This window comes from Sparassis crispa (genome assembly GCF_003851025.1).
Source record: "Sparassis crispa DNA, contig_000003F, whole genome shotgun sequence".
Lineage (NCBI taxonomy): Eukaryota > Fungi > Basidiomycota > Agaricomycetes > Polyporales > Sparassidaceae > Sparassis > Sparassis crispa.
Window position 1 is genome coordinate 156090 of NW_020939750.1, and position 15835 is coordinate 171924.

At 52.1% G+C, this 15835-nt stretch overlaps 6 protein-coding genes across 6 annotated transcripts; 3 read left to right on the plus strand and 3 right to left on the minus strand.

Moving 5' to 3' along the window:
- Positions 1-151: 151 nt before the first annotated feature.
- On the minus strand, positions 152-3535 carry SCP_0400570 (hypothetical protein; the record flags this gene model as incomplete). The annotated part of the gene is made up of 12 exons (XM_027756798.1): positions 152-523; positions 583-747; positions 812-1112; positions 1172-1278; positions 1330-1598; positions 1652-1897; positions 1954-2411; positions 2462-2531; positions 2582-2786; positions 2838-3211; positions 3264-3350; positions 3400-3535. The coding sequence occupies 12 exons, from the start codon at positions 3533-3535 to the stop codon at positions 152-154; spliced, it is 2790 nt and encodes a 929-aa protein (XP_027612599.1).
- Positions 3536-4000: 465 nt separating this feature from the next.
- SCP_0400580 (hypothetical protein) lies at positions 4001-5251 on the minus strand (the record flags this gene model as incomplete). The annotated part of the gene is made up of 2 exons (XM_027756799.1): positions 4001-4386; positions 4447-5251. The coding sequence occupies 2 exons, from the start codon at positions 5249-5251 to the stop codon at positions 4001-4003; spliced, it is 1191 nt and encodes a 396-aa protein (XP_027612600.1).
- A 643-nt stretch (positions 5252-5894) lies between these two features.
- SCP_0400590 (Presequence translocated-associated motor subunit PAM17, mitochondrial) lies at positions 5895-6914 on the plus strand (the record flags this gene model as incomplete). Its single annotated transcript, XM_027756800.1, has 6 exons — positions 5895-6233; positions 6293-6382; positions 6440-6488; positions 6554-6724; positions 6777-6811; positions 6861-6914. The coding sequence occupies 6 exons, from the start codon at positions 5895-5897 to the stop codon at positions 6912-6914; spliced, it is 738 nt and encodes a 245-aa protein (XP_027612601.1).
- A 374-nt stretch (positions 6915-7288) lies between these two features.
- Positions 7289-8514, plus strand: SCP_0400600 (hypothetical protein; the record flags this gene model as incomplete). Its single annotated transcript, XM_027756801.1, has 4 exons — positions 7289-7618; positions 7675-8104; positions 8157-8290; positions 8341-8514. 4 exons carry the CDS (start codon positions 7289-7291, stop codon positions 8512-8514), a joined length of 1068 nt encoding a protein of 355 aa, XP_027612602.1.
- A 196-nt stretch (positions 8515-8710) lies between these two features.
- SCP_0400610 (hypothetical protein) lies at positions 8711-11390 on the minus strand (the record flags this gene model as incomplete). The annotated part of the gene is made up of 13 exons (XM_027756802.1): positions 8711-8843; positions 8912-9229; positions 9284-9490; positions 9541-9580; positions 9634-9829; positions 9886-9954; positions 10006-10064; positions 10113-10305; positions 10355-10765; positions 10821-10918; positions 10973-11080; positions 11141-11325; positions 11377-11390. The coding sequence occupies 13 exons, from the start codon at positions 11388-11390 to the stop codon at positions 8711-8713; spliced, it is 2031 nt and encodes a 676-aa protein (XP_027612603.1).
- Positions 11391-11552: 162 nt separating this feature from the next.
- On the plus strand, positions 11553-15376 carry SCP_0400620 (Protein argonaute; the record flags this gene model as incomplete). The annotated part of the gene is made up of 24 exons (XM_027756803.1): positions 11553-11584; positions 11766-11922; positions 11973-12052; positions 12106-12204; positions 12267-12362; positions 12417-12476; positions 12525-12768; positions 12823-13044; positions 13099-13224; positions 13275-13431; positions 13487-13492; positions 13543-13598; positions 13648-13806; positions 13858-13913; positions 13975-14057; positions 14113-14270; positions 14326-14455; positions 14508-14616; positions 14666-14695; positions 14742-14869; positions 14921-14978; positions 15027-15106; positions 15159-15166; positions 15215-15376. The coding sequence occupies 24 exons, from the start codon at positions 11553-11555 to the stop codon at positions 15374-15376; spliced, it is 2496 nt and encodes an 831-aa protein (XP_027612604.1).
- Positions 15377-15835: the final 459 nt, after the last annotated feature.

Here is a 15835-nt window from a genome sequence, read left to right on the forward strand (position 1 = left end):
TTATATTCACGCATAGTACTATTCCCTTGGGTTGAAACAAAACAGATCGATTGGTGCCTTCTAAATAAATACTCTTAGTCGTACATGATAGCAGGGGGTAACGATGTATAAGGATAGAGGTGTAAAAACTAGATGGAATGCAATTTGACAATCACGGCGATGAAGGAAGGGCTTGCAAGCGCCTCTTCTTCGTAGGCACGGGCGAAGCAAAACTATGAGGAGAGGAGGTGATCACTACCTCTGCACGGTTAACAACCTTGCGGACAGGCCGTTTCTTCGGCGTTATAGGCAGTCCGTCGTTCACGCCGACATCCATCCGTGAATAATCAGGCTCATCTTCAGATTCGACCAGAGGGCGTTCAGCGTCCGAGTCTATCTCCTCGCGCTTCCGCTTGGGTCTCCCGGGGCCCTTCCTCTTGTTCTTCTTGCCCTTTTTGGCCTTCGCCTCTACCTGGGTGCCCTGCTCGACGACGCGGCACACTTCTACGACAATACCGGCCTGGAGGAGGACATCGATCCAGACCTAGTTCGCAAGCCGGTCAGATAGAATCATGCAGGGGTACAGCAGGTATGATAGAGTACCTTCTGGTTCTCCTGGAGAATGTCCCCCGGGCCTTTCACCTCTGCGAATTTGCACACCTTAAGCTCGGGATTGTAGATAATTAAGTCAGGAACGCCCGCGCCACGCCCAGCGTAATCCTCACAGAAGAGGCGGCAAATGATAGCGAGACCCTCCCCGCCAAGATACTAAAAACAGCAGCCAAATAATTGATCAGATGATGTACTTGAGATTATCAAGATATTCACGCACCGTGGCTATAGCCAGCAGGTCTTCCCTCGTGAAGAGATCCCAACGCACGCCCACACACCACGTCCCCTTCTCTCCGTGCGCGGCGAAAACTCGCTCCAGTATCTCTGGCGCCTTCCCCTCACGGAGCTCATCCAACCTCAGATCCGCGAGCTCCTTGCGGGAGAAGTAGAACGTGTCCTCCGCGATGTCGAGTGGGGCAGACTGGAATGGTGTCTCGAAGGCGCCGGGAACAGAGGCGAAGATGATGTCCCAGAACAAAAGACCGAAAAGTGTCGTGACGATGCGTCCTTCGCAGTGAAACCTGGAAAAGTAACACATTCACAACACTATCAGTGCGGAGAAGAGAAGAGGAAGGCTCACCCCTTGTAGCCGAGTGCCTCGTAGTGTTGCAAAGCAAGCATTTCGACAGTGACCTCTTCATTCTCCCGACCGATCCATACCGACTTCCCAGTAGCCTTCTCGCTAACCTGCCCATACTCTGAACTAACGGTTCACAACGCAAGCGTTTGAGTACTCACCTCGACCTGAGGCTTCTGCACAGACGGTCCGACCAGCTGGGACCAGCGAGACAGCGCCGCCTGAGTGAAGACACCGCTTTCGTTGGGTACTTTAGGCCTGCCCGCCCGGTCGATCACCATGCTCGTTCCTCGATGAAGTACTCGCACGCCCTCAACGTACACCTCGGCCGCTTTTTCTAGCTTACCCTCGCATACATGTCGGTCTTCTGGCGGGATCTTGAGACGGTTCTCGAGCTTGGTGAGCCGGCGCTCGAGCATGGGACGGAAGACTGCAGTGTCATACTTAGCGCCACAACACTTCCTTGCGAATTACTCCACTCACCGATGTGTGTGTCCTCATCAAGCAGTGCTTCCGTGACGGCTTGCATGGCACGCTCGTGCGTACCTTCATCCCGTGGACAGTGGGTCATGAGAATAAGCGCTCGTCGGTCGTACCACCGTCCCCGACGCCCTCGACGCCACCGCCGCTGGGCAAGCAGCTCCTCGAGGACGTCGAGCTCACGCTGGTGCTCCTTAAGCACCCCGAGCGCATACGAGCCCTTGCACACCACGCGAGTCAGGATATGTCCTGGATCGTGCATCAGATACACGACCTACGGACAAAGACAGAGAGCCATAACCCACCGCAGTCGAAACGCTCCAATCCCCTCTCCCGCCCGTCCTCCTCACCCTTAACGTTCACCATCGCCTGCCATCGCGGAAATACCTCCTCGAAGATCGCCTTGACCGCCCGCGCATTTTGCACGCGCGGACTCTCCGATGGGGCGTATCCGTCGAGCATATCGGCGTCTACATTGCCCTCTTGCTTGATGTTGGCAATCGCGAATCCTCCCCTTTCCTGCTTAACCTGCACTGTAGGCACCTTACTGGCAACGGAGCGTTCGCGCAGGGCAGCGGAAACCGCGGATCCCTCCAGGAGCGCGTCCACCTGCGCCTCAAGCGCGAGCGCATCTTCATAGGCCAGTAGTGCCTCGCGCGATGGCCAAACGTTTGGCGTGCGTCTGTGTTGATATGGTGCGTAAGAGCGTTTGTGTGCGCGGGACAGGATCGAGGGCGTCAAGAGAGTAGGCGTGTGTTGGGTGCTGCAAGCGACGTGAGCCTCCGGTAGTGGATCGATTACTGGTAGACTAACCTCCGGAAGTATACTAAGTTGATTCGGCGGAAAAGAATCACTACATCTTCGTTGATGCGAACGCATTTCACTAGATCGTGCGTAGGTAGGCGTGCAGGATGCATCATGGAACCAGCTTACCGAGCATGTTCATGACCATCTCGCGTAGTCGATCTGCCTGAGTGTTCGGTCGGCCCGTCCGATAGGTGAACGTCAGTTGCGTCTGCTTCATGGGCTTGCCGTTTTGCTTCGCCTTACCCTTCGATTTAGAGGAGGAAATGATGGGGAAGTCCAGCGTGGCTTGAGTGGAAGAAGAAGACAGGACCGCGTTTATGAGCGGGTCGCGCTAGCACAGCCTGAGCGTGAGTAGAGCTGAGGAAATAAGTCCAGAACTCACCTTCGTCGCGGGCTTGACCTTCATCTGCTTCGCGATGGCCTTGAGTTCGTCGGTCGAGAGGCAGTCCAGCAGCTCGCGTAACGAAGCGTGCGCCTCGTCTTGTGCAAATATCGAGTAATCTGGCGGGCCATTGACTGCAGGCGGCTCAGGCAGCCTTGATGGACCCGCGACGGGCTTCTGGCCCTGCTCGTCGAACGTGAGGTCAATGAATTCCCGTTCTTCCACCTTCACCTGGCCTCGAGGATCGCGGCAGAGCTCCTGAATAGCAGGAAGGATGCCGTCCCCAAGCTCCTCGCGGTAGTTGAGCGCGCTGAGTCTGTGCCACTTGTCGGTCTTGCGGAGACAGAGTCGAATGAGCAGATATCGCGCGTTGTCTGAGGTGGATGAGGTGAGGTAATGGAATATCTAAGAACGCGGAGTACGTACAGGACAAACCGTCGTATTGCTTGATGCAGCCAAGCTCGTCATGGGAGAAGAGGTGCGCCTCGGACACCAGGACCTCCTTGAGCATGTCTGCTCTACTATGAGTTGCTGTCGTGGAAAGACTTCGTTGAAGACCTACCTTCGAATAAATTCACATACATGGATTCGCGTTTTGCCCCGACCTCGCCATCGTCCACAGCTGACGATGCTGGCGATTCCTCACTCCAAAAAACCAATCTGTCTGCAGCATTCGCTATAGGGGACCCGGGTGCCATGTTGTAGATGTAGCAGGTAGAAATCAGTACGCGTCGGAAGATCCAGGGACGTATATTGAACTTCGGCGATAAAACGGCGTTAGCCCTGCAGCGCTTTGACCAAAATCGAGGGACTCTTTGGTTGCAATTCACTGCAAATACAGACCTGAGGAGGTGATAGGCCGATGAGTCGAGGACGACACCGACAAGCAGCGGAGAGAGCGCCTGAGCTCCTTCCCTCGTGATCGATACAATATCGACGTGCGTGACCGTGTAGCACCGCTGCTGCATGCGAATTCGAACCGAATCTATACGTCTAGTATACCACATTCATAGATGATCATCTATACTATCGTGCTACATAAAACCCGAGGATAGGAGAGCCTCATCTACCCATGGCAATTAATTCTAAGATGAACCAATAGATACGACACACCTCGGAGCACTGAGATATCTCAGTTGCAACAAACGCGTCACCTTCCACCTTTAGATGCAGGAGACGCACAGCGACCCCTTGCTCTGGAAACCCACCAATCGGCTGGTCACAAGCTCACGCACCTCCTCCCGGATATCGCCCCAAATATCCTCGCAGCTCACCCGAAACACCACCATAAGCCCCGCAAACTCCTCCTTCGACAGCTCGCGATCAATGCGCTCCCAGTCGAGTCCAAGCAGGTCGCGAACGGCAGTGATAGCGAGCTCGAACGTCACCTCTTGCAGCCGCCGCGAGCGTAGCTGGGCGAGCATACCCGTCACCCACGGGAACAACCGCCGCGAGACGAACGAGTGCGATTGCGCCGCATTCAGCCCGCCAAAGTGCAGCGACCGCAGGCAGGTGTTCGCCGCGAGACTCAGGTGGTCTTCCAGCACGGCTGCACACGTCAAAGTGATTGGTGAGTAATGAAATATTAATGGATGAGGAAGACGCTCACCTTCCTCGGGAACGCCCGCAGGGAACTCGACTTGCAGCTGTTCTAGCGCAGCGCCGCTCGCATACAACAAGTCACCGACGGCCTTGGTGTTCTCGATCTCGCGCCAACAGAGTTGGATCGTGCGTAGGCGCTGCTCCGATGGGTGCCGTAGTAGCCACTCCGTCACCAGCGTTGGCGACGAGCGCGCGTCCAGGAACAGGTATGTCAACCGGATATTTCCCCGCACGGCATCCACCGCTAGTGACAGGGCAGTACTATCTGGCCTCGTATCCATGGAATCCTGTGCCCATGACACGGCATGAAAGTACAGCTCCTCGAGGGCTGGGAATGCCGAAAGAAATTCAAGAACGTCGTACGCGGTCGCGAATCGGACCTCGAACAGGAATAGTGACCGCACGGACTTTGAAAGCCGAAGGATGGTACTCTGCGTCTCAGGGTGCAACGCATCCCACCGGATGCGCGAGAGGCCGAGCGTTGTGACGCGCGTGAGCTGCGCGAGCAATGGCGCGGCGGTGTCCACCCACCCGTCGTCCTCCCATGCGTGCCCGTCCGCATCGACGCCCCCATACTCTGCGCTGAGCGAGAGTCGCCGCACGCATCGCGTGATGCTGGGCGACGCGGCGACGAGGGCTTCCAGCCGCTCGCAGTCCGCTGAGTCGCGCAGACGTACGGTGTGGAAGAGGTGCAGGCGACTGCTTGGTATCCAACTGCGGCAAGTGAGGCTACACGCCTTAAGCGACGGCGGGTCGTCCCACAGATGGTCGATTGTCTCGTCGAACAGCTCGGGTGGCAGGACTGCCGTCATCGCAAGGAGTGACCTCTGCGGGGAAGGTACATGTTAGTCTTCTGCGCGAAGGAGCTGCTGATGTACGCACCAAGGGTAGCACAGATCTAATGTTCGCGGTCTCGATACAAGTTGTGAACTGCTTCGCAGCTTATCAATGATATATGGCAGAGGTCTAGCGCCCAGCGCCCGCCGGCATGACCGTCAGTTTCTTCAGTCTGACTCGAGCAAAAAAAACTGACACGGTCCGGTCGTGGCGGAGCCCGACTCGTTTAACCCGCCATGTCCGAGCTCCTGGTCAGCGTCCATAGTGCAAAGCGGGCCTGGCCGAGGGTGAAAACAGCGACGGCGAGCAACGGAGCAACGACGGAGGCAAACTTGGCTTGTGACAAGAATGAGATATGGGGACATGAATGCGAGCTAGACGAACAACAACCTGAACAAACAGAATCGCGAGCACGTCGCCCGAGACGACGAGGTCGAGCAAGACGATGATGACGACGACGGCGATTATATTATTCGGCACGGCAACGAGGACGGCAAAACCCGGATTGGCATCCCTGAAACGGAAACACTCCCACGACCACCTCAGAGCGTCTGGATCAACGTCTAATTCGCCGCGTCTGCCTTTTCCTTGAGTTGGAGCTCTCAGGTCGACGACACTATGGCCGTATCAAACGCTGCTCTAGTATCCTCTCTCCGGTCGCTTTCGCTGCCCAACTCGAGATGTACTCTCGGCCCTAGTAGAGCCCTTAACGTTCCTGCACGACCGCGGACGCAGGCGTTCGTGCCCTCGCGCGCCAAGTCCACCAAAGCAAAGACGGACCCTGCTGCCAGCAGCGCAGCCAGTAGTGATACTGCAATGGCCAGCAATGGGCCTGCGAGCGGTGCACCGGGAAGAAGTACATCGACGAAGAAGAGTCCTGTGACCTCGGAGCAGCAGGAGACGTTGCCTTGGGCAGAGTACCTTGCGATCCGGAAGAAGAAGCGGAGATGGGAGACGGTGCGCATATTGATGGAAATTGTCGATCTTGTGTATGCTGTGCTCTGAACAACGTGCAGGCGATGACAATCCCTCTTACGATTGCTGGCTTCGCCGGTGGGGTTGCGTACTTTGGCAACCTGGATGTGGATCCCACCAAGCCAATTTTTGTACGTGCGCAAGCGCGCCCTTTGAATAGCACGATTTTTATGATCCTTTTCTTGTAGAATGTTGACCCCATGTTCGTGTATGGCTTTGCGACTCTGGGGTGCGGAGGTATGCTCTTCCTGCTATTCCCTGCGTAGGCGAATAATCACGATTCCCTTGTTTTTGCGGCGAAGGTTTGGGATACCTGTTCGGCCCCATTGTCGGCTCGACGTTCTGGAGGATCACGCACCGCCGGACGATGAGACTTATCGAGGAACGCGACAAGCAGTTCCACCATCACATCGTCAAAAACAGGGTTGATCCCGCCGCGCAGAGTGCCACGAATCCGGTACCGGACTACTACGGTACGTGCATGTCTTACACGGCTTGGTGATAATGCTTGACTTCGACTGGCAGGGGAACGTATTGGCTCCTTGCACGATTACAGACAGGTATTTTTTTCTGCTAGCGTCTAGCTGTGCAAGCTGACCTGTTTTGTAGTGGTTGAGGGATCAGTCGAAGTTCCGGCGGAAGGCGTTCCTCCCGGAAGATTAGTTGGCGACTGTACGGACGGGCGTTAGATGTATCTAAAAGTAATTGCGTACGTGAATGGTACTAACGTCGAACAGTCGAGAATATTGTATGCACAGAGCATCTTGGACGACAAAGTTGTAACGGGCCATTACAACTTCGTTACCCGCGACTTGTGACACACTTGTAAAAAGTTGTATTCAAGGTTTACAGCCACTAGCGCGGGCGAGTGACGTCGATGACGTCAGTGTCTATGGTCGCATGGAAGAGGTGCAGGAAATAAGAGGCCTGCCCGAAGTCCAGCTGACGCCTCATTCTCTCCTTCTTACCACGACTTACTGCAGACTGTTACAGGAAACATTCGTATTCCGAAAAAACATATCCAGTTCCGAGAAAACATGTTTTCGACATACACCCTCCGTCGCGTGCCCCTTCTCCTTCGACGTCTCCCCTCCTCGACGACCCCACGCTCTCTTTCAACTTTCTCCAGATCTGCGTTCATCAAGCCACCCTACGTTCCCGGTGTGGTGTCGTCGTCGGTTCTACGCAGCCAGATCTTTGCCCGCGGCGCCGCGAGCACCGTTTCTGGCAGACCTGGCTCTCAGAGCGTCGGGCAGGCCGCTACGAACATCAAGGAGGAGCTCGGCAACTCCACAGCTGACCTTGCGAAAGTCATCGCAGGCGGGAATGTATACACCGACGCGGTCCAGGCTCGGGAGCACACCTTCGTAGCTTTATCCCCTGAATCATGCGGTCAGGTCAATTGACTATCTTCATCATCTAGCTCGGCATTACCAACGCGGTAGCCCACTCTGTGCCCACGCCCTACATCGTTTTCGGCCTCGCCGGGGGACTGCCCTACCTCGGTACCGCGGTCACGACGGCCTACCTCGCGCGCGAAGCGGGGCTCGCAACGGCGGGCATCACCACGTACATCGACCCGGGCGTCGCGATCACTGTGCTCGACCAGGCACTGCACCTGCAGGTGACATACGGCGCGGTGATGCTCTCCTTCCTCGGCGCGCTTCACTGGGGTTTCGAGTTTGCCGGCTACGGCGGGAACAAGGGCTACACACGCCTCCTGCTCGGCGCTGCCCCCGTCGTCTTCGGCTGGTCCACCCTCGCCCTCCAGCCCCTCGAGGCGCTGATTGCGCAGTGGGTCGGCTTCACGGGCCTTTGGTGGGCGGACCTCCGCGCGACGAACGCGGGATGGAGTGCGTTGACTCTCGCGTGTTGAGGATGTTGTGCTGATGATTGATTCTCCAGCGCCCCAGTGGTACTCGCAATACCGCTTCTACTTGTCTGTCCTCGTCGGGACCTGCATCATCGGCACACTGGCTACCACGAGCTACTGGGGCCCCGTCGGTGGTCACGGGCTTGTTAGCCACGATCTGGACATGGTGTGTACGGCGCATCATCTGTTTGGAAACGTTACTGAGGCCTGCATTAGGTCCGCGCTGAACGCAAGCAGAAGCAGCCTGAGCAGGAAGGGCTTGTTGGCGGAGAAGTTGAGACCGTCGCGGGCGGCGACGATGCTGACACGTATGTCGTAATCAAGCACAAGCACCATGAGGGCGAGCAGGGCGGAGAGCAGGAACAACAGCAGCAACAGCAACAGCAGTAAAGTGATTGGTACGACGCGGGTCGTACCTGCAACCTCAAATACTGTAACTTGTATTTTGGTGTACAATAACAGCATTTGCTAGTGTACAATATATTGTAATTTTCAGCACCGGAATCCCTGAATACAAAAGGTTTCGTCAGGAATAAAAGATAGGACAGGCCTGCGAGCTTTCCTTCGACGCCATGAGCATTATCGGTCAAAGCGAAGGATCAAACGGGGAGAACGCAGCCTTGAAGGCTTTCACATCTGCCTTGTCCTCATCCTCGGTCTGCACACAGGCCTTCCAATCGAAACGGTCAAGCATGTTGAGCAGATTCACCAGCACTTGCCTGCGAGACAGAGCACTATGGTCAGTACCGCGCCTGTACGAGAACAGCACTGAATATATGCGCCGTACCTGCCAAACTGTATGCTAAACGGTACGGTGTCGCGCAGGAGGTGTACCATCTTCCGCCCGTCAGGGAGGTCGACGCGGAAGTAACTGCCCCGGCCCCTGCTGCACGCGTCGAGCGCGCCCTCTGCGTCCGCCTCGAAGTCGATGCCGTGCGCGCGGCCCTCGGAGACGAACGCTTCCTCAACGCGGTCCTTGAGCTTGTCCGGTACTGGCACAACCTGGACGTGCGCGTGCCCGCCCTTGGCGCTGAGCCGCCCAACCTCGAAGGAGACGGACGCCGCACCGTGCTTCGCGTACATCGCGCGCAGGGCGGACTTGTACCTATGTATCCCAGTTCAGATGATTCATTCGTTTGAGAGAATATTGCACACTTACCTCTCCGTCTCGTCGACTATTGGCCCGGAGATATCTGACGGTATTGAACTGTAGGTAGGGTAGTGCGTGATAGGCACGATCAGGACGTGTCCCCCGCCGGGAACAGATGGCGCGTTTCCGTGATCTGCCGCGGTGTGCGTTGGAACAATCTGGCCTTTTGGCAGCGTTACATAGCATTCCGAGCCGATAGAGACGATCAAATGTTTTCTACAGAGTCTGTTAATGCGCGTTTCGGGAAGATGAAGACAAGAACCCACGCAAGGTTCGGATTCGACAAACAGAACCAACATTCATCCGCTAAAAATGGACTTGTCAAAGTTTTGTGGGTGGAATCACAGAGACAAACGTACGTCCGATCTCTTTCGGAGGCCCACGGGGGCCTCGCGCGCCATATTGGCCTGAGCTGCTCTGGTTCGCGATAGGGCAGTCCTGGATGTAGTGCGCCTCGCTTCCACAGGCCCTGCACACGTAGCCCTCCTTGGGCTTGCGCCCGCCGGTATCGCCGACTGCATTCTTGACAGGACAATCTCGGACGAAATGCCCGGGCTAGACAATGGGCGATAAATGCAGAACGCAACAGATACAATAAATGGGGAACACACTTCATGGCAGACCTTGCAGATGTAACCCTCTTTTGGTTTTGCCCGATCCGGACAGTCGTTGATGAAATGCTGAGATGGATGAGTGAGGACGTGGTCGTCTCGAGAATTTCGTGCACATACGTCTGGAGACTCGCAGATCTTGCATTTGTACCCAGGGGGTGGCTTCCCTTCCTGCCCGTCTGTAAAGTGTTACTGGTACGACAAAGATTATTCACCAGAATACTAACCTGTACGTGCGCGTTTCCCTGGTTGCTGCACGTTCCCCCATCTGAAATTCACGCCGTCGTCCGCATCTTCTTGCAATGGTCGCTTGAGTGGTCGCTGCACAGCCTCAGTGAATGGATTCTTCGTCGCGTTTGCAGGCCGTGCCAGAGGTGCCGAATCCAGCGCATTTGGCGCAATCGAGAAGGCGTAAAACCACTGACCTAGTCGTCAGCAAAAAATTGAGTGGTTCACAAACGAAACACACCCGCTGCTTCTTGCCTGCCGTAACTTCACCACCAAATGCGCCGAGACTGATGAATCGTGTCACGCGGCCACCGTCCTCGTCCCAAACGAATGGTTCGCGTTCCCAGAATTTGGGCGGTTGACCTCCGCCTGCAGAGAAGTGATACCGTGGCTTTGTGCGACGCATAATTTCGGCGACTGGATCAACCCCTATGGAGGAGAGCTCTGGAGATGGGAGTGGAGCGGATGAATACTGGGTGATGGCTGAGGGCCACGCGTTGCTGATGAAGATGTCAAGGTGCTGCGAAGAAGTGGAGTTGGACTTGATTGCAGCGAGCGAGGTGTAATTCTGGTCTTGCGGTTGAGAATTTGTTAAAGTATTTGCTAGCAGCTTCTCAACGGTGTGCGAAGTAAAATACGGCGACGTAAACCCCTACGTCAGAAGCTGAGTGCTGCTGGTTCTGGCGTGATTACGCGACCAAACATACGTGGGGGGACTCAGCGGCTGCGTATAAATTGGAATCGTATATTCCACCTAGACATCCAATCCGCAAGCCATGCGAGGTTGTCAAGACTCCTGACTTATCTGGCCAAAAATTGTCACTCCACACAAAATTCACAACGCGACTTCAGTGCTCACGAAGGAGGAAGACGTTCTTCGCCAAGGTACTGCCTGTCTTCGCAAACTTCTCTATGACGAGCGCAGGGAGCGGGTGCTCGCCTTGCATGATATAACAGTCGACCGGGGCTGTACGTGAACGAACATATTGAGTAAACTTAGACATACTGCAACATGGGCGGTATACACCTTCCAGCCGCCCGTCCAAAAGCTGCACGATCTCATCGTCCTCTCCCACTGTCCCTCCGTCAAGCAAAGGCCCAAAGAAGTCTCCTACGCAGAGAACAAGGTCAAACTTGCCGTGTTTCGCGTCAATGGCCTTAATTTTCGCGAAGAGTTCACGGATTGAACCTGCAGCGGTTCCGATTGTGAGACTAGGTCGAACATGAGCAGTGAAATCAAAAATAATTATACAGCGTCCGTACATTTTGGCTGACATCAAGTAGCCTGCCCGAGTCTAGTTGCTCAGAGAGGATGCGTGGTTCGGTAGAAGCCGAAATTACAGCAGCCGCGTTGAGTTGGAAGGCACGGTTCACCTCGTACATTCTCAGGCCTTGGCAAACTTCACCGTAGTGCCTACGCATTATTGTCCTCTTTCACAATGTCGACTCAGATGATTGCCATCACCAACTCGTTCCAGGTGACCCGCGCACCCCGCAAGCGATACATGCATTATGATGGTACGTGCAGATCAGCTCATCAGTCCCTGTGCGCACATCCTGACGGGCTTTTGTTATCAGTGTGTAAGTATCAGTGGATTAGCATTAGCACGTCTTAGGTGATTCACTTGATATGCTGCAGTGATCATGAACAGAGCCCAGCCGGAGCGCACGGAACCATTTCCTCCTCGCCGTGCTCACGAGATTATTCAAAAATTGCAGACTGATCATGTAACGGTCCTCGGAGGTGCAAGAGTAGTGTACGATGGCAGGGCAAATCTCTTTGTTGCGGCGGATATTCCATCTGGAGAGGCAAGTAGGACTTCCATATCCTATGAATATTTTTTTGACAAGCTCCTTAGTATGCCGTTCACATGGGTCTCAATGCGAATCGCGGGCATTTTGTCGTCAAGCTGAAGAAGACGGCTATGATCGATCCAACGTACGTATCTTGGTGATTATTGATATGCTACTATTGAAGCCAAGGTGCACCAGGGACATTCTCAACTTAACTCGCAAAGGAGGCTTCACTCCTCATACGAGCTCGATGGCTGTTAACCTGGTGCAACTTATTGTTCGCCAGGAAGCCAATTTGTATGTGCTAAATCATCTGCATAGACTCGTATAGATTCGCATTTTGACTCGAGTCATATTAGGCGTCATGGCTTCCTTGCTGATGCTCGGTCATTTTATGTTCGCACGGGTGAGCGTGAATTAGATAGAGGCCTGAAAGCATGGAGGGGTTTTTTCCAGTGCGTGTCTGATTCTGCCCGGCTTGCTATAGATATTCATCGGCACTGTTGCAGGAGCGTTCGTCCAGTTCTTGGCAGGCTATTGATCAACGTCGACACGTCAACGGCTGCAGTGTAGGCTTCTAGTTGTGACTTCATGTTCTTTCTCATGATTTTACCTAGGTACAATGATGGTCCGCTGACCGCCTTGGCCATGAAATACCTTGATATACACAATTTGCGGGAACTTGAGAACTTGAAATCATCAAATATGAGGAAGTTGGAACAATTTCTCAAGGGTGTGCTCGTTGTAGTTACACAGCCGCAAAGGTCCTCAGCACAACGACGAGCCCGTGCAATCAGCGGTTTGGTACCTCAGGCAGGAGAATACCGGTTTGAGAAAGATGGCGTGACTACGACTGTTAAGGTATCGCTCAATGCATTAAATTACATCCATTGTGTTGATCTCCGGAATGGATAGAATCACTTTCTCCAGCAACACAACTATCGCGTCCGGAACCCCAATCTTTTTGGTGTCAGGATAGGGAAGACTGCGGTTTTTCCAGCAGAAGTGTGCAATGTCGTTGAGGGTCAAATTTATCGAAAGAAGCTTTCTGTGTCTCAGCAGACTGCGTTTATCAAGTTTGCAACACAGGCACCTGCAGACAAGCTGAAGGCAATTGGAGATGCAACTAAAGGGGATGTGAGTGATGTCAGACAAGGAATGCAGTTCCTATAGTCTCATATTACATTATAGGCACTGGACTATAAGGTGTCACTGAGCATGCAGGAGGCTGGCATGGAAATTAGTACAAGTCCTATCCAAGTCAATGGACGACTCCTTGAATCACCACCAATTGAATATGGTAGGAATGAAACTGTGGTGTGTATACATTTTTCATTGTCCTTGGTTACAAATTAATGTATGTTCAGACTATTAACAAGAAAACAGGGTCGTGGAATATTGTACGAAAGCAATTCTTTGCACCTGAAGCAATTAGGTGTTGGGCAGTGGCATGCTTTGAAAATGTACCTCCCCATGTGGTTGAGACGTTTGTATCTAAACTGTATGCAAATCTGACTAAACTTGGTATGTCATTTATCTGTGTGGAATAATGCAAGATACTATGGACTTCTCATTACAGGAACACGTAAGTATCTGGCTTTTTGTGTAAGAATATGCATCTAATTATGAAAATAGATGTTCATTTGTCATCACCACCTATTGAATATGGTAATCCTGCAGAGGTGAAGAAGGCAAGTTATTATTTCTTATGCTTGCTAGTCAATGACTGAAAAGTTGCAGACTCTTGAAAGAGCAGGAGAACTTGCACTTCAGAACTCAAATGTTCAACCTAAGAAAGTTGATTTTATACTTGTCATTCTACCTCAGAATGCTGCAGAAGTTCGGGCTCAGGTGAAGTATTGGGGGGATGTCTTTCGTGGAGTGTCAACACAGTGTGTGGTAAGTTCTTATACTTGATTAATTCATTTATAGATATTAATATCTATATAGCGTGTTGGCAAATTTGAGACAGCGGGAGATCAATATTGCAATAATGTTGCACTTAAGTATGTTTTCTTTTTAATTTGCTTGTAAATTAGTCTGAAGTACTGAATTACTGATTTATAGGATCAATGCTAAGATTGGAGGTATCAATTCAGTGTTTGTATCTCCAGATGCAAAACAATTTCTTGCTAGCACTATGGTTGTTGGTGTGTATTATATTATAATAGTTGCATAACTATTGTGATTCATTGATTTTTATAGGTGCTGATGTTAGTCATCCTGGACCTGGTATATTCAATAGGCCATCTATTGCAAGCCTAGTGGCATCTATGACACCAAGCATGTCAGTTTATAGATCTCAGATGCGACTCCAGGAACCACGTCATGAGATTATAAAAGATTTGGAGAATATGATGTTGGTAAGATTATATATATTATTCAGTGGTTGCTGAAGTTACTGATATCCGAGAACAGGTTGCACTACAGGAGTGGTATAACTTTCGCAAGCGGTCTCAGTTACCTAAGACAATCCTGTTCTATCGGGATGGGGTTTCTGAAGGTGAATTTGAGAAAGTGTTTAATGAAGAGATTGGATATATTAGGAGTATGTTTTTCATCTGTAGATATACTAACAGATGAACTGACATAAGGTATAGATGCATTGAACACTGCAATAGAGGGGATTATGCATGCTGCAACAAGAAGTGGTATACAGCGAAGTGCTCCTGATAATCCACAGTTAATCTTCATTGTGGTTGGCAAGAGGTAATCTCCTCTTTCTATGTTCTTTTATGAACTGATCCCAATGTTACAGACATCATATTCGGTTCTTTCCGCAGAATCCGTAAGTTATCTGTTTATTCTCATAATTTATCACTAACCTTCTGTAGTCATGACAGTGATAAGTCTGGCAATTGTCCCACAGGCTTTGTGGTTGAGGATCAAGTCACAAACACGGAATTATTCAGCGAGCACTACAAAGACTTCTACCTACAGTCCCATAGTGGGATAATAGGCAGTAAGTACATGCTCATCAGTATTCCTGTCAGTTTAATTGACTCCGGAATAGCAAGCCGGCCTGCACACTACATTGTTCTGCAGAATGAGACAAGTCTCGGTCTACAACAGTAAGATATTTTGTACAGCCAGAAACCAGTTTTTGAAATTTCCGAAAGTCTTCAGCAGGTTTCGTATTTGCTCTGCCATGTATATGCCAGTGCTACGCGCGCAGTGTCTATCCCTGCCCCAGTATACTGTGTGTCCTTTCATTACGTGTTGAGATTCCCATTCTAATACTATCTCCGCAGATGCAGATGTAAGTCAATTTATTGTCTTTCTAGGAACATACTTACTCTTTGGAAAGCGGGTCTGTTCACGTGCAGCATACCACTTCCATCCCGACCAGAACCTGCACTTGGAGGAGAATTCGTCGTCTTCGAGCGATGCTTCCCGAGAATTTGATCTGGCCAAGTGGAAGTCAGCGTTCAAGGAGTCGGCTCTGAGCAGACAACTCTACTTTCTGTGATGCTCCCTCTCCGTGCTGCAAGTTTCTTGCTCATATTTGATGATTTCACATCTGCGTCACTGTTGCACAATACCATGGTGACAGAGTAGTTGTAAAGGATCATGCTGGTCAGAGTCAGTTGTACGATATCATGTTGGTCATTGTTAGTTGCGCTGTATTGACCGGGGGTGAAATTGCACGTTGTAATACTGTGCCTGTCGAGTAGTCTGTTGTACGATACCTTGCGGGAATTGCACGTTCATCAGGCATTGCTTAGCCCTATAGCACTATGTGCGTTAAACATATATTCATCGTGGTCCGTTCCGCATTCATGACCAAAGCTACCTAGACGGACGATCCGTCACCAACAGAAAGAGCACCGGCTGTCACAGTACCTGCACTGATGCCGATAACTCACCGGCACCCAGACTCATTACATACGTGACATACGTGAAAGTACATTGGATATAGCGAAATAGG